This window comes from Fringilla coelebs (assembly GCF_963513975.1).
Source record: "Fringilla coelebs genome assembly, chromosome: 14".
NCBI classification, from domain to species: Eukaryota; Metazoa; Chordata; class Aves; order Passeriformes; family Fringillidae; genus Fringilla; species Fringilla coelebs.
Window position 1 is genome coordinate 19,243,995 of NC_140040.1, and position 23,641 is coordinate 19,267,635.

Below are 23,641 nucleotides of genomic sequence, written 5' to 3' on the forward strand. Positions count from 1 at the left end.
AGCAGATCTGCTTGCTACTCAGCCTGACCCAGAGTAGTGAGGAGATGTGCCACAGATAACAGGAGCCACACTTGTGTCATCTGTGGGATGTCTTACCCTGTCTTTATTGGGATAAAAGCTGTTTCCTGTGTGCAGCTCATCAGTTTTGTTCTCAGACTTGCTGCTGTCCATAACTGGAAGTGCATCATGACTTTTGCAGAGACTTGGCTTTTGTTCCTCCTTGGTCTCCACTGCACTTGTGGGACTGCAGAGGACAGTCCCAGATGTGGGGAAGTGATTTTTTTCCAGCACTAGGTGGCTGTATGGCATTCTGCAGTGTCCTGTACACAAACATTTTAAAAGTTGGGCAGTGGGCCATTCTGAAATGGAAAGGCTTCTGTGTTTCCACACCTCCACCTCAGTATCATCTTTTTGAAAGTTAAGAAATCAAGGAGTGAAGGGATTTTAATTGTATGAGCTTCTCACTGGCTGCAGACACTCTCATCTGTGTGGAGCTGGGGTAGGCATGCAGCCCACCACAGAGGTGATGCAGGTGACAGGGCTGTGACTGCTGCAGCTGTGGCATTGCTGCTTTTGGCTTGGAGGCCTGGACATGAACACTGAAGGGAGAGCCTGCCTGTGAAATGTCTGCTCCAGATCCCTCCAAATGCTCCTGCTGCTTGGAGGCCACACAGTGCTCCCCATGGGACACGAGGATGGTCAGGAGAGGGGGTGCACTCTGCCAGGGGACACAGGGCAGGGGTCTGTCCCTGACTTCTGGTGATCCTCAAGTGTCCTGAGGGGTGGGGAGCTGCACCAAGCTTTGCTCGTGGACCAAGAGCTTTGAGAGGATTAAGTTGTCCCAAGACCTGGCTGTGTCCCCAGGCTGAGTGGCTTTGCCAAGGCCAACAGGAGCTGTGCTCAGCTGCTGTTTTTCATGAAACCCAGCCCTGAGAAGCAATTTGTCTCCAAATTAAAGACAGGCAGGTGTTTTCCTTTGGCACTGTCTTCTCTCCTTGCTCTTTGCCGTGCCCTGGTGTCTGTACATTTCCCTGCCCTTGCCCTTCCCCTCTCATTAGCAAAGGACAAGAACTAGGTTTTGGCTTAAACATGAATATAAAATCCCAGTGTAGTGGTTTGTGGAATCCTACACACATAAAGGCTGATGCAGCAGGGGTTTGACAATGCTCAGTGGTGCCTCTGATTATTTCTTCACAGTGAACAGCAGTGAAAAACCTTTCACAACTGGAATTCTTTATGTGTTTGAGCTTCATCTTCTGAATAAAATATAATATTTTATTGTGATTGAAGCTACAGTAATTTTCTTTTTCCCAGAGCTCTCTGGGGAGAAATTTGTGCAACCCCACACCAAAAAATGTGACGATACAGAACATTTATTTTGCATTTCCGTGGTGGCACATCCAGTGTGATGATATGTATTTTTAAGGAAAGAGGCCTAGATGAGGATTAAAGATCTTGGGATGTTCCAAGCTACTGTAAATGCAGTGAGACATCTAATGAATTAGCAGGTCTGCTGAAATTATTTATTAAGCCACTAAGTCTAGGGGCACAATAATACATTAGGTCTCCATTGTGCTGGGTACTGTATGTGGGTAGCAAAAGGCTGGTTTAGGCCCCCAGATGTTTTTTGTAACTCTGCTGAAATTCTTAAATGATGTCACTTTGCAGCCTTGTTTCATGCTTGTTTTCTCTGAATGGTTTTGAATGAAGATCCCCAGGACATAAGAGTAATGTGCAGGAGTATTTGTCCCCAGGATTTTGCACAGTTGATCAGACGTGAAAAGGAGACGCTGCAGTGACTCATCTGACCTTGCAGACCCAGGAGTGCCGGCAGTGGGCTCTGCTAAGGTCCCCAGCACAAGAATGCAAAGCATTCCAGAAGCTTTCCTCAACAATTCCAGATAGCAGCCAGCAATTTTCTCACCAATGTTACATAAAATGGACAGGGAAAGCAAAAGGCTGATTGAGTAAATTATTGCAAACTGCCTATGGAATCCCTTTAATTTACACCTAGTAATGTAAACCCACTGCAGGAGTGGTACTGCTAAGGATGGCTGTGATAGATTTTTTTTTTTCATTTTTTATTTTCCATTTTTAATAAGGGCAGCTTTCAGTACTGGATATAAAATTTGTCATACAGCAGAACTGCTATTTGGCAATACTGAAAGATTTACTCGTGTTTACTTTTACACTTGTAGAGTTGCAAGAGTGTCTTTCTTGTAATTAAAAACAGGGTTTTTTTTTTCTCTCAGATTTACTGTCCAAATTTATGTGGGATGGATAGATACAGGTTGTAACCATAGCATGTTACCACCTCAAACTGGCAAAATGCATGAAACCATAACAGCAGATGAAGGTATTAGGGAGGGATTTAAAGGAGGATAATGAGGTAAAAAACTCTGCAGTTCCTTCTAAATGCCAATCCTCTGTAATCAGGAAGGGCCTTTTGGGAGCAGGCAGTGGAAGCTGAGCTGGGCCAGCATTGCTCACAGGGTGCTGGGAGCAGCCAGCTCCTGTCAGGGAGCACCAGCCAGCCCTGGGAGCAGAGCAGGGCGGGACAGACCCTCTGTGCTGCCCTATCCAGCCCAAGCACTCACACACATCCAACTAATGCCTTGGAATATCCTTAGTGGAGAAGCAGCTGGGCTAGAGCTTGGGGTTTTGTTACAGGGGATTTTTTATTGGTTGGTATTGTCTTTGTTGTTGTTGGTTTTGTTTGTTTGTGGGGTTTTTTGGGGGGTTTGGGTGTTGGTTTTTTTTTTTTTGGTGGAGGAAAGTCAGTTTGTTTCAGGGTCTGGTTTTCCATTGGAAGCAGAGTCCCTTGTTTGCCCTCTGAAGGCAGCAGCTGAGCCTGATGTGTCTCAGGGGGGGCAGCAGGGCTGGCCGGAAGTGGCTGCCAGGGCTGCTCTGGGATTTGTTTTCTTTTGATTATGGGAAAAGTAACCCGAGATATTTCTGTGCATACAGAGCATTCTTAATGACTGACAAATCTGTTGTCAAGTAGGCGCAAGGGGGAGGTGCCATCTTGAAAGACGACACAAATATCTTTGAATCAGGCTTAAAAACCCAAACAAACTTATTTTTAGTGACTTCCAGAAACTTCTACTATCAAAAAAAAAAAAAAAAATTGAGCTAGCTACACAGTTAATCCTGGCCTTGCTGTGGGGGGAAGGGGTGGGGAGCTCAGCAGAGGTCACTGCAGTTCAAAGCAGCAGGCACAGCGTGGGGACACTCAGGGTGTCCCAGATAACCATGGCTGATCTCCTCAGGCAGGAGAACCTCGCCACAGAGCTCTGCAGGTCCCTGACACAGCATGGGGACACTCAGGGTGTCCCAGATAACCATGGCTGATCTCTCAGCACCACTCCACAGAGCTCTGCAGGTCCCTGGGGGGCTCCCTGAGTTCTCATCCTGGCCCTCAGCTCCCAGAGGAGGAGAGGAACTGGAGGTGCTGTTCTTGCCTTTCTGGAGCTCACTTTGGTAGCTGGCTCTGCTGGGCACACCAGGAAGCACTGGGGAGGACAGAGGATGCTCCTCAGGGGTATCTGCTCTGAAATTACTTTGGTGTTTCTGCTGGAAAAGCCTCTGGTGACATTCCCATGTCCTTCAAAGTTGGTGCCCTTAGCACCGTGCAGGAGGCTGAGCAATGGCCAGCTGCTCTTCAGTCCAGCCCCTGGCTGGGTCACCTCTGGCTCTCCCACCTTTAGTTCTACATGCTGCAGGTTTTTTCTTCCACCTGAGACCCAAGCACAGCAAACCCCAGGAGGGCTCATCTTGCTGTGCTTGCAGACCTGTGCTTTGTTGGGGGAGGCTGTGGGGCAGCACCCAGAACCCCCACAGCAGCCCCACACTCTGATCCCCATCTTTGGGCTGTGCCCTGCCATGGCCACAGTGGGCACTGCCTCTGCTGCCTGTGCTTGGCTGTGGATCTGCAGCTCAGACAGCGAGAATTTCCTCCTGGAAAACAGGATACCTGGTACACTTCAGTGGGAGAGGGAGTGAGGAGTAACTACTGTCACACAGTGAGAGGAAATGTAAGTGGTGTTATCATCTGCCCCTGAGGAGTAATACTGGGAAACATGGAAAATGCTCTGTAAACCTTTGTCAGAGAATCTGATGTGACCGGCTTCCCTCTAAAAGAACTTTGCACACAACAGCCCTTCAGCTCACTTACACCTCCACATGTGGGTTCTTTAGCTGTATATATTGAGTACAGTATTTGCAATGAGTTCATGTATTTGGGATTGGGGTTCTTTTGAGGTGGGAGGTGCTGTAAGGACAAGCAAAACCTCTGCTCTCTTCACAAGCAGACAGAAGGGACAACATGCAATGATGTAAAGTGCAGAGATTTTGGACAAAGCACACAGAGGCTGCTCATGCACCATCTCAAGAGAGCTCTGCTGCTCCTCACAGCCAGGGGAAGCTGGCATATCACACCCAGCCAACTCTCCTGTTTCACACAGGAGCTGAGCACTGCAGTGATCTCCCTCCAGTGCTGCTCTCCCTGGGCTGCATGTTCAGACACAAGGCTGCAGCTGAAGATCCAGCTCCAAGAAAACAGCAGCCTGTGGTACCTCCTCCTTTGTCCTCCCTGACTGTGCCTGCTAAGCCTGCAAGCAAATTGCTGCTGCAGGAGATCCTTGGACCCGAGTGCCGATAAAGCCATAAAACTTTTGGGAAAGGTGATATGGAAACTACTGACTGCAGTAGCTGCCTAACTTCACACTATCTTTTGGCTCATCAGCAAAGGAAAATATTTCACTGCTGAAGATATTGTGATTAAAGCAGGTAAAAAAATCAGCTAAATTATACCCTGAAATCCATCATGCTTTGTCAAAGCATTGTCTGGTGGCCGCCAGAGCCATTGGTTTAGCAGGTTTTCTTCTGAATGCTGCAGAATAAAATGGGAATCACAGAATGTTAGGGGCTGGAATAGACCTTAAAGATCATCCAGTCCCACCCCCCTGCCATGTGCAGGGACATGTCCCACTACATCAGGTTGCTCAAGGCCTTATCCAAGAAACATTAAAAGAAAACTTTGTCTCGCTCCACCTTCCTTCTTTTCTGATTGTTCGAAGTGCACATTCTTTAAGGACTTCTGCTCCTTTTCAGGGGCATTCATGGACTCTTCCATATAGATTTTTTTGTTAATTTTTCCCCATGTTGCTGTGCCTTCTCAAAAATGATGGGCCACTTATATATTAACTGGCAGTATACATTTACTAATTTTAAAATAGGGTTTTCTGGCTTTAAGTTTTTATTTAGAGATTTGAAAATGTCCTGTGGTAGGTGAGCAGCTAACAGCTGATTGCAAGGAGAGTTAGTAATTTAAAAAAAGGTTACAAATATTTTCTTTTACATAGAGAATGAAATAGCCAAGTAAAGGCAGATCTAAATACAGTTGCATGTCTGTCACTTTTATCATTAACTGCACTGTATTGGGGTGTTAAAAAAACAACAAGCCTAATAAGCTGCAGCTGTAGCATTTATGGGTGAGGAATGTAGGTAGCTAATGAATTATTCCACAACATAAGACACCACTAGAAGCAGTAGAATGTGTCTAAAGTGACCATGGTGTTTGTTGGACCAAGACTTGCCATTTTTACCGAGGGATTCCTGTGTGACAGTGACTCTGTGCTGAGAGCCTCAGCCTTGTGCCCAGCCTGCTTCTTCCTCTGCCTTGCTGGGAAATGCTCTGATAAGGAATGGGCAGTAAAAGGTGCAGAAAGCTGTGATGCTTTTTTCCCCTATTCTTTTTCTGACATAGGAAGAGGTGAGGAAGGATGAGTCCTAGGTGAGCCCAGGCAGAGCCATGTGTGTAGGAGTGTCATCACCATCCTTTTGGGAGACAGCAATGCCTGATGCAGCACACCAGCCCCTTTTTTGCCTCACTGAAGAAACTCTGTGAAAAAAAATTTCTGGGAGTCCACTGATACAGGTAAGTGCAACTAAACGTGTGGCTTGCAGGTACTGCAGATAACTCTTGTTATTCTCTCCTTGGCACTGCACCATGCCACACAGGCCATTTTGATTTTCTGCTCTACTCTGTTGTGTATCCTTCCATAGTGTGTGAGCTTTGGAAACTTCAGGTCAAGACACCAAGGTGAGATCAGACTCCCCCCAATACCTGACCCTACAGAGCAGAATTCATCACTGCTTCATTTCCCTCTGATATGCTTGTTGCATGTGATTCACAAAGCTTTCAGCTGCAAACCTGAGATGGTAAAAGACACAGCTTGATCCAGGGATTTCCTGTGTCCCAATGCCCCTGGGGACAGTCAGGCAGCAGGACCCAGCAGAGTGCCAGGGCCAGCAGTGCCAGCCCCGCTGTCACCGTGTGGCAGCTGTGGTGTCACTGTTCCCTTCCCAGTGCAGCCACTGAGGCTTTCATGTGCCTCGCCAGGGCAGCCAGTAATTAACTGATCAGTTGGCTTTAACATTCCTGCAATAGTTTAAATGTGCCAAAGTTTTAATGAACACGGGGTTTTTGGACAGCCCACTTAACTGCCTGAATTGCTGTGACTAACCAAAGCAGACCTTGTTCTCCAAGGCAATGGCTTCCCAGACATGTACACACAAATGAGGGAGTTGCAGGATTTCTTTTTTCAGCTGTGATGCAAGCCTTTAAGAATTTGTTCTTAAATGTGTTGCTGGATAGATACTTTATCACTTCTGGAAAACCAGATCTCCTCATGGTTTCTTACTTTTGGTACAGTTTTCAGTTTGTCCTTTTCCCGTGCTCTTTGTGTGAGCACAGTGATTTATGCTGTCTAATGTTGTGTATTGTCTTCAGATGGGACAGAAAGTGACAGCCCAGGGGAGTGCAGGTTCTGCAGACAGGAGATTGTTCTTAACATGGGAACTTGGGTGTGTTGTCTCAAAGTGTAAAGAGATGGGGGGAATTTTATCAAGCTCTGTGATAGGATCTCAAATGAATTTTGAACAGGAAGAAAATATTTTTTTGTCTTCTGGAGTTTTATCAGAAGTTATAGTGAACCCCATAGCTTTTAAAATATATAAATCAGCTGCTGATGAGCTCAGCAGTGGTGGCCAAGGAGCGACCTGCAATTTATTCCAGAAACCAATGCCCTCTATTTAGAGAGTGACATTTTCATTTCCAGCTTAGACAGCAGTGAATACTGATGTCACCTTCTCCATGTCTGGTAACTCTTGCTCACTATTTCCAGATGTTGCTTAGTAGTTCCTCCTTCAGATTTTCTTATCTTCAAGCTGCCCCAAGCACGAGGCTGCTTGCACCAACTGGGATCACAGTTTTAGCAAATTCAGCTAAATCCAATGATGACATCAAGCTGGGTGGGAGTGTTGGTCTACTGGAGTAGAGGGTCAAGGTAAAATGCTGGGGGTCCTTGGGCCACAACCACCCCCTGCACAGCAACAGCCTGGGGCAGAGGGGCTGGAACTCTGCACAGAGGGAAAGGCCCTGGGGGTGATGGTGACAGTGGCTGAACATGAGCCCAGGAGTGCCCAGGTGGGCTTCAGCACCAGGGCAGTGATTGTCACCCTGTACTTGGTGCAGCTGAGGCCACACCCTGAGTGCTGTGTTCAGCTCTGGGGCCCTAACTACAGGAAAGACCTGGAGGGGAAGGGAACAGAGCTGGGGAAGGGGCTGGAGCCCCAGGAAAGGCTGAGAGAGCTGAGAAAGGGGCTCAGCCTGGAGCAAAGGAGGCTCAGGAGGACCTTGTGGCTCTGCACAGCTCCCTGACAGGAGGGGACAGCCAGGGAGTGTTGGGCTCTGCTCCCAGGGAACAGGGACAGGACAAGAGGAAATGGCCTCAAGTTGTGCCAGATGAGGTTAGGTAGGATAACAGGGAAAATGTCTTCAGAGAACAGGCTGTCAAGCATTGGCATAACTATCCCTGGGTGGATAGAGAAGATGTGAGGATGTGGCTGGCATTCAGGGACATGGGTAGTGGTGGCCTTGGCTGTGCCTCACCAGCCTAGTTCACATATTCCTAACAGTTTCCATAACTAACAAATGTCCCTTGCTCAGTTCTGGGATGACCTGGCAGCATCCTGGCTCTGTGCAGGAGCTGCAAGGTGAGGCTGCAGCCCTGGGGGTGGCTGGTAAGAGATCACCCAAATCATCTGCACGCCAGGTGTAGCAGCCATGGGGTCCAAGAGTGTCAGAACACAGGGGCTGTGGGCTGACTGCCATGCCAGGGACCCAGCAGAGAGCCAGGGACCCAGCAGAGAGCCAGGGACCCAGCACAGAACAGCCTTTAGTGATACTGCCCCAGAGCCAGAGCCTGACTCAGATCCACCCTGCCATGAACCAGGGTTCATTTCTCCAGTCTGTGCTTTCTGCTCAGAGGCCCACATGGAACACTTAAGGTTTTGAAGTATTCTGTTCTTTTCAGTCAGTTGATTATGAGTTGGTGTGAATTCTTGCTGCATTAAGATGTCCTAGATTTTTATTAAGTACATTTGTGTCACCCATGTAGTAAGGCCCTGCTAAAATGCTTTGAGTTGGCCAGTCTTTGTGCTTTTTTTTTTTTCTTCAAGGAGGGCATGGATTGCTCATTTTGAATGAATTTTTGAAAATAATGAGGGAGAAAATAGCATGTATGTGAAGGCCCTGCAGAAGTATGGTACATCTGTTTCAAAGCACCGAAGTGCAGACTGTCCCTAAAACAATTGTGGCATCTGTAACTCTTTCCATTCTGACTGTGCAGAAGAAAAATTTGCCAAAATAGCCATTGTGGGAAAACCTCCAGGAAGTTTCTTTTGCAGCTGTGAAGTCATTTTTGCTTTGCCAAGCCAGGGTGGCAGAGCTGCAGAGGCCCCTCTGATGGGAGGGCGGCTGCACACCCCAAGAGCAGCTTGGGAGTGTTTGATGTCTGCAGGGAAGAACAGTGAGCAGAGAGCAGACTGCCCATCCTGATGGAAAGGAAGGACACTGACCACGAGGAAACAAGGAAGGGACTCTGCTGTCCTCTCCCCTGGCCAGCTGGAGACAGGACACCAGTGCTCCTCCTGCCCAACAGACACAGCTGCTCCTGCAGGACCACGGGCTGAGGAAGGTAAATGTGAGCAGGCTCCCATCTCTGCCATGAAACTGGAGACAGGAACGTGGCAAAATCTTCAGAAAGGCAAAATAGACAAACATGCATCTCTTTGATCCTATCAGAGCTCTGGCCAGTTTCTGGATGACTGTGACTTAGCAGGAATATAGAGAAAATTCCCCAAACCAAGGTCCAAGTGCTTCAAGCTAAGTTCATAGCCCAGGCAAATATTTCTCTTGTGGAACACTCCAAAAAATAATGAGAGTTTTGAAAGGAAGTGTTCCTCAATACTGACTGTCCGACATGTGAACTAGCCAGACTGGTTAAAGCTTAATTAAAAAGTGCCAGAGTGACTAAATTCTTTTCTAAGTGCAGCTGCAGAACGTTAGCTGTGGGCACATTTTAGACCTTAATTAGTAACACTTGCACTAGAGGACTAAAATCTTTCATGAATGCAGCTGCAATCAATTAATATCAGTTAGGCATTTCTGTAGGCAATACAAGGGTTCCTGAAAATTGTTTTAATGCTTACCTAGATTAAATAAAAATAAAATACTTACATGCATCAGATTACAAAACCAGAGATAACTACAAAATGTCTTTATTGAAAAAAGCAGATTATAGCATCTAAGGTTAAATGAAACTTCTGACTTTAATATTAAATAACTTAGGATGATAGCAAGTAGCTTCTTCTTTAGATAAATAAATCTACATTTCCCAATTTTTTCTTCAACAATCAAGGGAATCAAACACTGAAACACAAAACCACAAGTCATTCTAAAGACTAAAAGACAGAAGCACATTGAAAGGTTTTACAAGGATATATATATACAAAAATAGTTAACTAATGTATATTTTCAGCATGTAAACTAGTTACATGATATACAAACTGGGAATTCATATATTTCCTACAAAATAAAAATCAACGTTGGTCCAAGTTCTTGGAAGAAAACTATATTCTTTTAAAGAAAATGAAAATATTTCTCAAATGAAAACTTAATTTAAGTCAAATTATATACTCTAGTTACGGCATTAGTTACAGGATGAATCACAAACTTTTAAACTTTTCTTGAAACACAAGAAAGCAGCTTTTGTTTCCTTTAGAGCTTTGGTTTACTTTACTACTCTGGAATTTCTGGTCTTAAAGAGTTCCTCTAACCATGTATTCCTTTTGAAGCTCCACCTTACAAAATATATACACACACGTGCACACACGTAAAAGGAAAAGGAAAGAAACCCAAACAAACCCTCTCTGTAAGCTCGATTCTCTGAGTGCATTCTTTTGTTTTCAAAGGATGATTTTGGTCCTTTCTTTGGAACACACCCTCCTGTGGGAGGGACCGGCTGGGGAGATTCCCCTCCCAGTGGGAAGGGCAGCCCTGATGCAAATGAGAGCAGGTTGTTATTGATGTAACAATATGGAAATATTCTGAAAGTACAGTAAGGGCTTCTGAAGAACAATTGCACTGTAAAATGAACTCAGGAAGTTTTCATCTGTGTTGAACTGATTTAACAAAAGGATATTCCGTAAGAAAATCATTCAAACGAGAGTTCTCATTTACATTATTCCCCAGGCAGGAGGTAAAATGTGCAGAAACTGTCACTAGCACTAAAGAGTGCAGCACATCATTACTTTAGGTTTGATTTTATTTTTCTCTTTGCCAACCAAACCTGGCAAATCTCACTCAAGCCCCAGTTTTTATAGTAAATGCTGGAAAAGCAAAGCTGCACTTCGTAATACAGTAATGGAATGCATCTGTCTATAGAAAATACTAGAACAACAGCTGCTGCTTTCTGGTTTTAAACAAATTGCTTATTCTATATTGACATACTACCTTTCAGAATTTTTACCATGGTGACACTTAACAGATCAGAACTGCACAGAACTACAAGAGACTGAAAAATCAGCATGTCAAATGAAATTAAATATTATTCTGTTCTACAGGATGATTCTTTTGAACAAAACAAGAAGAAATGGTCTGGTATGTACATGTTTGAAAGTGTGTTGGCCCTTGGAAAGTATGTTGGAAACTTAAACCTGCCCCTGATGGAAGCAAAGTGTTCAGGAAGGTGCTGGCAGAGGACTGGGCTGAATGCCAGGGTGAGTCACCTCCAGCTCTGTCCACTGTCAGTGTGAAGGTTTTGCTTCTCTACTGGTAGAGCAAAGCATTTTTCCAGTTCAGCAAGTAACTCTTATTTGTTCCCAGGAATGTACCCAAACCTACTCGATGTATTTTAATGATTTCTTAATCTGGGTAAAGACTGCACGTAAAGACATGCAAGCGAAAATGCCTCAAAGCTAAATGTGGTCCAAAGCACCCTCCTGCAATGGAAAATGCATTCCATTGCAGCTGATGCTAAAAGCTTATCCTGAAGCTCTGGCACCTTCCATGTTTGCAGTAACCTGAAGGAATTGACCTAGTCATACAGTCCAGTTTAAGACATTTTTTCCCCCTTTCTCCAACATTTGCTGGCATGTGTAATTCCACTTCCTCCTGAGGCTGGGCTGCTGACTATGGACACAGAGGGAGGGTCTGCAAATGCAGAAGTGCAGGTGCACCCCTGGACTCTCATCTGCAGGCCAGTCCTCTTGGGCCACAGTGCAGAAATGGGGCACTGACTGCACTGTAGTTACTTCAAATCCTGGCATTCACATTAAATGTTAATTACACACTGATACATATTAACTACAAAATTACTTTGCCCAGGAGCCTTCAGTAGGACAGGTTAATCTAGGCCAATGGAAGTCTGGCAGAAGTTCAGAAAGCATCCCTTTTGTTCCTTACTAACAGAAAAAATAGTTCTCAGAAATTTTTCCTGTTCCCCTTCCCCCCACCTTTCCTCATAAGGAAATTCCAGACTATCAAAAAGTTCTGTTAAGGGAGTTAATTATTCCACTGAGGAATTAGTGGCCATTGGATGCTCTTTGTGCTTTTCAAGAGCACCACAAATGGCTTTCAAAAAGTCAATGGAGCATAAGAAACTAAACTGCAATGGTGTTGCCAAATAAGTCATTCCATCAGTCTGCAGGCTGGATTTAACACGGGATCGTTTCCGAACGGATCGGGCAGATTCTCCAGTGTTGAGAACTGGCATGGAAATGGCCCAATTTACACATGCCAAGAATCCAGGCTGGTATTTCTACTTCCTCTGGGGCTGAAGAATTTGATTTTATTGTAACTTTGAATACAGTTAAAGACAGCAATGTTAAATTGCAGCTTCAGGAAGGCTGAGTCAATCCTCATGAGGATGCAAAGAATTTTTTTGACATACAGATGTGTGATTTGCATGTAAAACATCAGCACATGGTAGAAAACAAACCATAAAAAAAGATTCATCTAACTTCCTATATGGAAGACATATATTTCTCCCCAGAGGTCTGAGGGTACTGTAAAAGCTTATGCAAAACATGAAAGTGTGTACATTCCATGTACAGCTAACACTTGTTGTAAACACTGATGTTTCGTGGTCTGACTCTCTAAATTACTATTCCTGCCATACTGTACTTTGCTTTCCAATGAAGACAATCATCATAATCAGTTGAAAAGTAATCTTGAAAAGAACACAAAGCTGAAAAGGTAATACCAAACCACTGTGCCTCTCTTTAATAATGTCTCAACATACAATCACGAAGCAGTTGGTAACAAATGAAGTCTTGGATAAAACAAGCAGTATAAAGACAAGTGTACCTTTGCACAGAACCCTATTGAATAAAAAACAGGTTTGAAAGATGAATTCTTTAGTAAGTGCCAAATGGTCCAGTTGATAGGAATGCATTTTGAAGCCACGGCTACACAGCCAGCAGTTACAGAGGGCTGCAACTGCTGACCCTGCATGTGCCAATCTTTTGGGTACAATCCTCTGTACTGTGGGTTTTACATCAGAGGCTTGCCACATTTCTTGAACAAGCCAAATAATTAATCTTTGGATGACTGTGGGATCCTGCAGGATGGAGAGCTGGCCTGACACTTCTTCACAGAACACCCTTCTTTAACCTTGCTGAAAACTGCCCTGGCTAAAACACCTTCTTGCTGCCTATTCCCTACTGCTGGAATCTAAGTATTCTCTAAGACCAGAATTCAACAAAACTAGCTAAAATGCTAGCATTTATCTTATCATGCTTGCTGCAATATGATAAGGTGCTAACTTTTGGAAAGTAATTCTACACTCCTTACTTGGGTGAAATCTCCAGTGAAGGAAGAGAGCAGGGAGTGCAGAACAGCCCTTTGTACCATTGTTTTTAGAAATGCTGCCATTTACAGTTACAGTTTAGTGGTGAATTATTTGTTCAAGTAGACGGTGCCTCAGTGAAAATGTCTAGAGAAAAGAATGCATATGTACAAGATCAGAAAAGGACCCCTCACCTCTGATTCAAAAAATAAATAGCTGGTGTAGATGGTGATTACTGGAACCTCATCTTTAAAGGAACACAGAAGTAATTTTTAGATTTTTGTCTTCTTTCCAACAGGTTTTTGATCATGGAAATGTCTTTCAGAGTTCTGTGACATGCATGGGGTAGCTCGGAGGTGGATGTGATGGCAGTTTGATATTAAGGCGCCTGATGTGACAGCTGTGGCAGAGCAAGTGGCCCTCTAGGGGGTAACAACGATGGCCTTCCTCATCATTGAGCTGCAAGCCACAGTCCTAGAAGGAAGAGAGACATCCCAGATCAGTGAGTGACTCAGGCTGGCCTCTCCCAGCCCTGCTGCTCCGTCCTGCAGGGCCCCAGGAGCTCCCCCCTGCCTCCCAGGCCAGCTCCCAGGGAGCTGCACCCTGACCATCTCACATTCCTGAGATCCAACAGGACAGGCTGTAGCAGTGCCCAGCCTTTTTTCCTCCACTCTTTCCCCTTCTGCTCTCTTCTCCAGCTAATAAATGGTGATGCAAATCAAAAGCCTAAAAGCAGGCCAGGGGCTGACCCTGACAAATACAACCTGGGAGAGGTTTGAACAGAGGGGGAGCTGATTCTGCAGCAAGGCACTGAGCCAGATGGGGGGAACATAATCAGAGAATGAGAGGGGAGGGCAAAAAGGGGGAGAGGTGATGTATCTTACTTCTGGAACAGGTCTACACTTTCTCTAATTTGGAATTAAAAGAACTTAAAGACTTCAAGGCCAGTGGTCCATCTTTAGTGGAAATGCTGGTACCTCTGGGACTGACACGTGACTACAGACAGAGAGACAAACAGAAAAGCAGCTGACAGTGATCCTGCCTGCTGACTCTCATGTACACTGCAAAAGAGACCACCCTGATTCCCAACTGCCATCACTGCAATTCTGAGGGCATTTGGGAATCATTGAAGTTTGGTACTCAGATTTAATGTCTCAAATATGTTAGAAATGATTGCTGTGATCAGTTCTGAGAAACCAGAGATTCTGAGCATTTATCTGTGTGCTTGATAGAAAGAAATAAAAAGCCAAACAGAAAAAAACTGGGTATCCAGGTGGTTTTAGTACTGAAAACAAATGCAAAGCTTTTAACTGAATACAGAGTATAATTTTTCATCTTTCACAGCTCAAGTTTAAATCCCCAAATTTTACAATACTGAAATAAGACTGAAAATGGGTTTTAAAGTAAGCTTTGAAACTGGAGTGTTAGTTTAGAGAGGTCTTAATTAAAGTATCTGCCAAGGTAATTTTCTGTGTGTTGCTACATATTAAATAATGATTTTATAGCAATTTATACAAGATTAAAAATTAGAATTTACCAATTTCAGATGCCCTACAAATGTGCCAAGTGTTTGTATCTTCTCTCTCCAAAACTGAATTCCCTTTCTGCAAGGAGAAAGCCTGCCACTTTCAGAATGGGGCTCCAGTGACCTGCAGAAGGGCTTGAACTCCTCCACAGAAGGGGTTGCACATGAAAGAGATGACACAGAAAAGCTGCCAAGTTTCCAACCTGACCACTGACTGTGTAGCCACCAGCTGAGGGTGACACCAGCAGCAGATGAGGAGTGGCTGCCTGAGTCATAGCAGCCTTTGCTAAAGTCTTCATGTGCATTTGTGGACTTCAAAATAGTGGCACTCACTTTTCCAGCAGCATTTGGGGACAGCAGCGTGCAGAGAGCCTGCCTGGAGAGCATCAGGCAGTAACCCACCCCTGCTAACTGCTGATTTCTGTACATAAATGCACTCTGCCTTTCTGGGCAGATGTGGAGGCAGCTTGACTTGCCTCAAATGAGGAGGAGAATGGGGAAATGAATAATGAAACAGAACAGAAAATAAACCCCCAGTGGGACATTGCAGCATAAAGTCAATAGCCTGAGAGCAGGGGAGGGAGCTGTCACCTTAGGGGAAGCCTGCACAAAGCAATAGCTGGGGGAAGGAGCAGGGAAGTTCAGCTCTCCAAAATCCTGTGATTTCCTGTGCCAATTTCTCTTGAAAAATTAATAGAACTGGATGGAGTGTCAGGTGTCTGTTGAAAGGAGATAGCTGAGAGGATGGGGCCTTCCTTACATTTAAGTACATAGCATTTCAAGATGCCCTGAATTTTGTTATTTTCTCTCTCAGTCAGAAAACTCTTTGTAAAACCTTCATGCAAGAGTGCCTGAACGCAGCACTGCTGTATTTCTGCCCCTGGTGCTAACAGGTAAGATCTGTGTGGATATTTGTGTGCTGTGTCAGAGTGCCAAACCTACAGCAAAAGGGAAGTTTTTGGCTGATCTCAGCTTAGTGAGTTTCTTTCCCTTCTCATGTTCCTGGCTGCAGGACAAGGATGAATTCAGGTCTCCTCTCTGAAGCAAGAGCACTAATTCCACAATCTGTGGCAATAAATGTTTCAATGTTCTGCACAGTAAGAAACTACTCCCAGAAAAGTGACAGAAAGTCAATGGTATCCTGGTAATTTTCCTAGTAAAGAATCAATATTCATTCAGCATGGAAAAACCTTCCAGTGAGAATCTTTTCCTGCACAGCCAATGTAAATTCAAGTCTCCTCAGGTCAGAGCCCTACAAACTGTACTTAGAGATGAGGAAAAAGACAACTGGCACCTACTCTTTGCTCACTCCCCACCCAGAAGGACTGAGAAAATTCAACCCAACAAACCAAGCCCAGCTTTGAAGCCAATATATTGTGAAAAACCCTCCAAAACTAATTTAGTACTGGTGATGGCAGCACCACTTCCAGCCCAGGCAGCATTCACCCCTTTGTCTTCCTCAGGAGCTGTGGGGCAGAGCCCTACCTGCCCAGGGGGGCAAGAGCCAGGGAGGGCAGCCCAGGGGGTGACCAGGGTCCCCAAGAGGCTGGGCAGGTCCCACCAAGGGCAGAGCAGGTCCCACCAAGGGCAGAGCACGTCTCACCAAGGCAGGGCAGGTCCCCAGGGCAGGGCAGGTCCCCAGGGCAGAGCAGGTCCCACCAAGGGCAGAGCAGGTCCCACCAAGGCAGAGCAGGTCCCACCAAGGGCAGAGCAGGTCCCACCAAGGCAGAGCAGGTCCCCAGGGCAGAGCAGGTCCCCAGGGCGGAGCAGGTCCCACCAAGGGCAGAGCAGGTCCCACCAAGGCAGAGCAGGTCCCCAGGGCAGAGCAGGTCCCCAGGGCAGAGCAGGTCCCCAGGGCAGAGCAGGTCCCACCAAGGCAGAGCAGGTCCCCAGGGCAGAGCAGGTCCCCCCCAGGGTACAGCAGGTTCCACCAAGGGCAGAGCAGGTCCCTCCAGGGCACAGCAGGTCCCCCCCAGGGCACAGCAGGTCCCCCCAGGGCACAGCAGGTTCCCCCAGGGCAGAGCAGGTCCCCAGGGCACAGCAGGTCCCCAGGGCACAGCAGGTCCCCCCAGGGCACAGCAGGTCCCCAGGGCACAGCAGGTCCCCCCCAGGGCACAGCAGGTCCCCCCAGGGCAGAGCAGGTCCCCAGGGCACAGCAGGTCCCCAGGGCACAGCAGGTCCCCCCCAGGGCACAGCAGGTCCCCCAGGGCAGCCCTGCCGCGCGCTGGCCCCGCGCTCACCTCGCAGTGGTAGCACTCCACGTGGTAATCCTTGTCCATGGACACCACCCGGATGGTCTCCTCGGAGCCCTGGGGGAGCACAGAGAAGGTGACAGTGGTGTCTCAGAAGTGACAGTGGTGTCTCAGAAGTGACAGTGGTGTCTCAGAAGCGTTTTTCAGCCTCCCTGCAGTGCCCAGCTCTGGCTCTGGGTAGCTGTGTCCCTGGGAATCCCCTCTGCCCCGTGCAGCAGAGCTCTGTGAGCACTGAAGGTCTGGGCCCTGGGCAGGGCACTGCACCACTCCTCAGCTGTGCAGCAGCAGTCTGGGTGTCTGGCACATCTGAACTGCAGAGGTCATTTGGGAAGTGTAGCCAAAGCCTCATCCTCAAGGAACAAATCAGTCTTGGAATCAAGTAATCTCCCAAGGGCGCCCAGGATCTGAACAAATTACCAATCAAAAACCTGCTCATTGGGTAACTTTTCCTTGCATACATCCTGCTCTGATTTCCAGGACTTGTGTTCCTCTCAAATCATCTGCTGCACAGCTCTCTTGCACATGCCCGTGTCACCGTGTGTCCCCACAGGGACTGACACACCAGTCTGGCAGGTAATCACCTGCACAGCCTAAACCTCAGCAGAGTTGTGCAACTCCTGGCTGAGCCCCAGGCCCTGCAGAGCAGCCCATACCCTTCTGTAACCTCACAGGCTCTGCCCCTGATCCCCTCTGAAGACAGAGCTCATTAAATTGGTTGCCTTGCATTGTTTCCAGTCCCAGGTGTGGTTAGAGCACCAGATATGATGTGGACTATGTCTGAGAGAAGCTGTGGGCAAGTCAGCACCTGCACTGCTAGACTGGAACTAACCCAGGAAATCTCCCAGGGAAAGAATATGGAGTGTGTCCTGCTAGTCATCAGGTGAGTCAGCACTACGACTGCCTTTTATTTCTTTTTCTTTCTTGCTTGAAAAGAAAAAAGAATTCTTTTTTAAGACCCAAATTCAGTGACATTTTCATACAGGTTTTCTCCTCACAAGCCATCAGGACAGCAGTTCTGGTTCAGCCTTTATAGGGTTTTTTGGGGCTTGGTTACTTGGCCAATTAACAGAAATACTAATGACAAATGAGAGTCATGGGCAGAGTGATGGAGGTGGGCAGATGATGAGATGTGAGAGGCTCTAGCATCAGGCTTCACTGGGCACAGCAGCTCAGAGGAGGGAAGCTCTGGTGCTGTAAACATGATGAGAGGAAAAGCAGGGAGATGCTGAGGCCCTTGCTTACAGATGAGCTGGTCAGTGACCTCAGCAAAGGCAGCTCAGAGGGTCCTGCACCCACCAGGGAGCCCCACTCTGGGCTAACTGTGCCAATAGCACTGCCAGCACAGGCTGAGCTTGCAGTGGGGCTTCACCTGGTTCCATTTTTGTTGTTGCCTTTTCAACCCCTTTAAGGACTTCCATCCCACTGCCACCTCAGGACTGTGTGGCCTCCTCACAGGGTCAGCAACCACCAGATGCCTCTTCAAGGGCTTCACTCCCTGACTTCTTCTTGGAGTCCCAGTCAGTGTTTTCAGTTAAATGAGGTTTCTAATGGATTGATGAAGACCTGGAAAGCACCCTAAAGATAAAAAGTACTATGCTGTAGGAGTAGTATGACTATTGCAACCTCTGGAAATGTTTGGGAGTGACTTTGCTGCTGAATTGTGTTTAATTTAGTATCTAACATGGTACAGATTCTCAGAGAGGAAGGAGAAGCCTTTAGTGTGTTTTTAGAAAGTGCCCATATGCCAACAGCTATTCTCCCCAAGAGTTAACACCTACCTGTGCTGGGAGGATTGGCTGGTTACAGGAAGCACATTTTGGTGCAAAAACCCTAGGGTGCAAGAAGAAAGTGTTCCAATCACATTTAAAGCATCTTCAAAAAGCAGAAGCAAGAGAGCCATTCTAACCATGCCTTGTTTTTAGTAAAATGGAGATCCACAGGATTTGAAGCACCTCTAATTGTTCGATGATGTTCAATGAAAAGGAGATTTGGGAAAAGCTGATCTATCCCAACTTTATTGTTTAGGTCTTCCCAACCTTGAGGCATAGTGAATCCACCTCTCTTCCTGTATATGCCATTTTCTTTCCTTCCTTTATTTATAAAACCATTCCAACTCTTCCAGAGCCTTGATGCTTGACTGCAAAGCAGCTCCTGACTTAGGGACTCACTCTGCCATCAGAAAGACATAACCATGTGTCCTAAACAGGAGAGGGGCTGATTGTGGCCAGAATCCACCAGCAAAATACACAAATGGGCTTATGGCCCACAGCTGCATTTTATGACAGTCACTGGGCCAACATTCACTGTGTCCCTGTAACACACTCAGATTGGCACCAACAGGGCTGAATTCAGGGTGATTTGCTCCTGCTGCATACCTGAGTTATTGGCTGACTGCAGCTAAGAGCAGGATCCCATTGCCTTTGAGTGGCATCAGGAAAGAGTCCAAAAGCAACCTCTCAAACCTCTATCTTTTGTCAGGTAAGGCTCAGATTGTTCTAACAGTAACTGTTTATTACATGTCTTCTGTGTCACTTAACAGAACTTACACTGTGTCAAGCACTGCCAGAACCTCTGCTCATGGAACAGCCAGCAGAACCTACCAACACCTGCAGAAGTGGCCTGGTATAGTTAGTCCTGAAGGAAGTAGAGGAACAGCCCCCAAGAAGCCCATCCTCTGACACAATTTGATTTTCCCAGCCTCACTTGGCCACTGTGTGCCATCCTGGGCCCATAAGGCACCGCTTAACAAACCTTAAAATACTTTACAAATGCAACACATGAAAGAAGCAGTTGAGGGACATCTGAGCAAACAAGAGTGACCTTTCTGTTTATGCCAAGGCCTGTAACTACATCAATGGTTTAAGTGCTGTAGTTTTGCTGAGCACGCAGTGGATTTGTGTACTCACGTGTGGTAGTCTTTGACACAGTAAATATTGTTTTCCACATCTACAGTGAAGGGGACTCCATCCAAGCACTCGTTACACACCACACAGCGGAAGCAGCCAGGATGGTAGGACTTGCCAAGGGCCTGTAAGATCTTGTGAGGCAAACAACAAAATAAGTGGATGCATGATTACATGAGATATTCCCTCCCCATAAACCACTGTGTCTCTCTCATTCTTAATAATGACAGAGAGAAAAGCACTCCAGGATGAAATTACCACTCTGCAGATCTGTCAGCAAGGGGCCTCTTAAACAATCAGCTTGCTTATTTTAGTGGGTTTCAATATGCTCCCAAGGAAGAGCAAGAACTAAAAATCAGGCTAAGCCCACCAGCTCTAGCTCTGCAGGGCCAGTACTGCCAATGGAAATTAAAACTGGCTTCACAGACCATCTCTGGGGAAATCCCAAATACAAGTCACTGGGATACAGAGTTACTTTACAAAACTTAACAGGCTGTGACAGACAGAATCCAAACTGGCCATGACTCAAAATGTTAAACATCAAAACAAGCAAATAAATCTCAGAGTTACTGACTGGTTATCACTCAGTCATAGGGGCCCATCGGTTTCTGATAAAATTCCACCACTATCCATGTGTTTGGATACTGATCCATGCACTGCCCAGGCTTTCCCCATGCTGACCTTCCCTGCTGCATTTTAAAGGTTTCAGGGAAAGGTCTGATGCAACCTTGGCTGCACTACTACAGAACAGATCCCCCACTCCTGACATCCTTGTACGTGACACTCAGTGTGCCATGAACAAGCCCCTGGGAAGAGTGAGACCCAGCTATCACTTTCAGGCAGCTCTAAACAGATTATAAGACCAATTCCACACATTTTGGGTGTAAGAAGTATCTTTGGAAGGTAATTGCAAAATTTCAGCTGCTAGCACAGCACTCAGCTTGGAGCTGCTGGGAAGTTCAGGATGAGAAACCTACACAGAAAAAGGTCCCATGGCCCTACAGGTGATTCTATGAATAAAGACCAAACCAAGAGGAAAGAAATGCAGAAAAAAAGGCCAATTTAATTTAACCTCTTTTCCCTCTCTGGTGAAGCCCTGTAGTTCAGTGGTATCAGATCTGTTTGAGTGGGAAGGCCATTGTGAGCCAGAGGCAGCTGGTGGTCCCTGTGCTGGGGTTGGTGCTGCTGCAGGAGCACAGCGCAGTGCCAGCCTGGCACAGCTGGGCAGCCACAGGCTCTGAGCACAGGGCAGCTCCTCACCCAGCCCTGAGAGCCCTGCAGAGCCCTGCAGAGCCCTGCAGAGCCCTGCACAGCCCTGAGAGCCCTGAGAGCCCTGCACAGCCCTGCACAGCCCTGAGAGCCCTGCAGAGCCCTGCAGAGCCCTGCAGAGCCCTGCACAGCCCCAGCTCTGCCCCAGGCCAGCACTCGGCAGGGCTGGGCCAGGCTCCCAGGCAGGAGCACGCTGCAATTACCCAAACAGGAGTGCTGAATTCCTGGAGCTCCCAGAGCTGTTTCCTTCCATCAGAGCACGCTTGCTGATGGCAGAGAGGCAGACAAGCACCTGCCAAGCTTCCAGCTACTGAGTTCCACCAGTGAGATATTATGGACTCTTGCCTGGGATTCTGCAATTAAGGGCCAGCTCAAAGCACGGATACCCCTCCCCCTCCCAGCATGACACAACTCCAGAGATTTGCTCTTGGGCTAAAACGAACAATATCCTTGTCCAACCAGTGGTGCCAGAATATGAGCCAGAATCCTCATTAGTGAAGTCCCCGTTCCAGCTCTGGCTGAACCTCCGTGTGGGCAACACACCAGCTACTTCTCTTAGGCACACTGAGCTGCATGCACACTTTAAAGCCAGAGGAAAACAGATGCACTGCAGGATCTGCCCTTCTTCGTTGTGCAAAGCACTTCATTTTGTTTGGGAATTTCTGCTTAGGAAGAGCACACTTAACTCTTCCTACTTTCACCCACTGAAAGGATGTCAGTAGGATCTGGCCAACCCAAAGTTCTTTGATTTTATTTTTATTACAAAAGTAACTCTGACTGCTGGCTCCCTAAAAATCCCAGTGGCAATAATGCATTTTAAATGACGTGGAGCAAGCAACAGAGGGTAAACAAAGCAAGTCACAGAGCAGGTGACGAATCTCAGGACTACTGATAATGTCCCTCTGCTCTATCCCAGATTCCATCCACATGACTGAGCTCTGGTTATCTGCTGTCTTACAGAGCACACCCACCACGTTCCTTATCATATTCTCATATGAAGCTGTGCTCTCCTTCCCCCTTTAGTATTAAAATTCTATTTTATTTTAACTCACAAATGGCAGAGTAACTTCTTAGGTAGCAAAGAAACCAAACTTTCTGCCCCTAATAGTAGTAATGGAGCATGAAGGTATTTTTATTTACTGTCTCAGTTTCAAAAACTATGTTGATAGCAGTGAAGACACAACACCAGCCTGGGCAGGGAAAAGCAGATGTCTCACAGTGCACTTCCCAAGTTACCTGTCATTAGGAGTTTAGGTCTCTTACCATTTCCATTATGAGGTGTCCACAAACAAAGCACTTGTCTGCTGTTTGCTGAAAACCTGAATACTGTTAAAATGACAGAAAAGAAAGGATCATTAGTAGCCACTCCTCTAGCCACAGAAATACCTTTTAGGTGAAGGCTGTGCTATTTTCCAGCCTGTGCTGTGTATGACACAGGTTTGGGAGACAGTGACTCAGAAACCTTCTCTTGGCTCTTGCAGCATGTTCAGAGACCAGTTTGGCCTTCTGGTCCACTGCAATATTTCCACTGAGATTCCCCATGCTACAGACTTACACTATTATTGTAAGTCTGATTTTTTTAAAGTCTTTATGGAAAGTTTGTGTTTGATGAGCAGAAACCAGCTTGAATTGACTCTTTTGGTGGTTGTTTAAAACAACATAGGACTCACCTCCCAAATCCTGCTGAAATTAGCCACCTCAGACTTTGGACCCACATTTCACTCAGTGCTATTTGCCAGCTAGAAAAATGAACCCAAGCCCAAGAAGGATTGAGCTGCCTTGTGGGTACCAAGCCTTCCAGGCAGGGAAGAATCCAGCAGGGCACTCACAGGAGCTTGGGCTGGCTGCACAGTGTGGGCAGCAGGAAGGTACCTCAGAACAATGGTCCCCAGCCCAGCTCCAGCCCAGGCTGCAGAGCCAGGGGCATGGCTGTGGGAGAGGCTTTGTCTGCCTGGGACCAAGGCTCTCTGCAGTCCTGACCTTCACTTTGTGCTCCTGTCCCAAAGCAGATCCCATTTCAGATGCCAAGATCTTCTTTTAGCCCTCTGTTTAGAGGTATGGAAAAACCATCCAGGTTATCAGCCTGACCCACCAAACCACAGCCTACAAACAAGAGACATCTCCCTGAGGAACTCCAGCCATGTGAAACTGGTGTTTGCAGGGCCTGAAGCTTCCCCTCAGCTCTGCAGCCCATCTCAGCTGAGAGCTGTGTGTGCACTGTCCTGGGGGCATTGCCCAGTGATGCTCCTCTAGCACTGCTCACCTGAAATGTGCTTCAGTTGCACAACATAAAAGATGAGGAAGGGGAGGATGAACATAAAGCAGATCCTCTCCCAGAACCCAGGTTAATTGGCTCAGGCACCTGATGCATCCTCTGAGCCCAAGAGAGTGCATCTTGCTCCATTCCCCCCTGGTTCAGTGGGGATTAACTGTCCCCTCTCATCAACAGCCTGTGGTTCCCTGCCTGGAGCTGCCATATGTTTTCTTTTATATTGGAGT

At 46.7% G+C, this 23,641-nt stretch overlaps 1 protein-coding gene across 2 annotated transcripts in view; it reads right to left on the bottom strand.

Moving 5' to 3' along the window:
- Positions 1-9,701: 9,701 nt before the first annotated feature.
- WTIP (WT1 interacting protein) overlaps positions 9,702-23,641 on the bottom strand; it is an 84,035-nt gene continuing 70,095 nt past the window's right edge. The window contains exons 4-9 of one of the 2 annotated variants that reach the window (XR_014616508.1): positions 22,406-22,468; positions 19,877-20,007; positions 18,749-18,800; positions 16,959-17,027; positions 13,388-13,667; positions 9,702-10,402 (exon numbers count right to left, since the gene is read on the bottom strand). Coding sequence is in view for 1 of the 2 variants with exons in the window: in XM_084215418.1 (XP_084071544.1) it covers positions 13,515-13,667; positions 16,959-17,027; positions 18,749-18,800; positions 19,877-20,007; positions 22,406-22,468 (468 nt within the window). In the remaining variant the exon portion in view is untranslated. Of the gene's footprint in view, positions 13,668-16,958; positions 17,028-18,748; positions 18,801-19,876; positions 20,008-22,405; positions 22,469-23,641 lie in introns of both variants that reach the window. The other variant, XM_084215418.1, reaches the window with a different exon arrangement.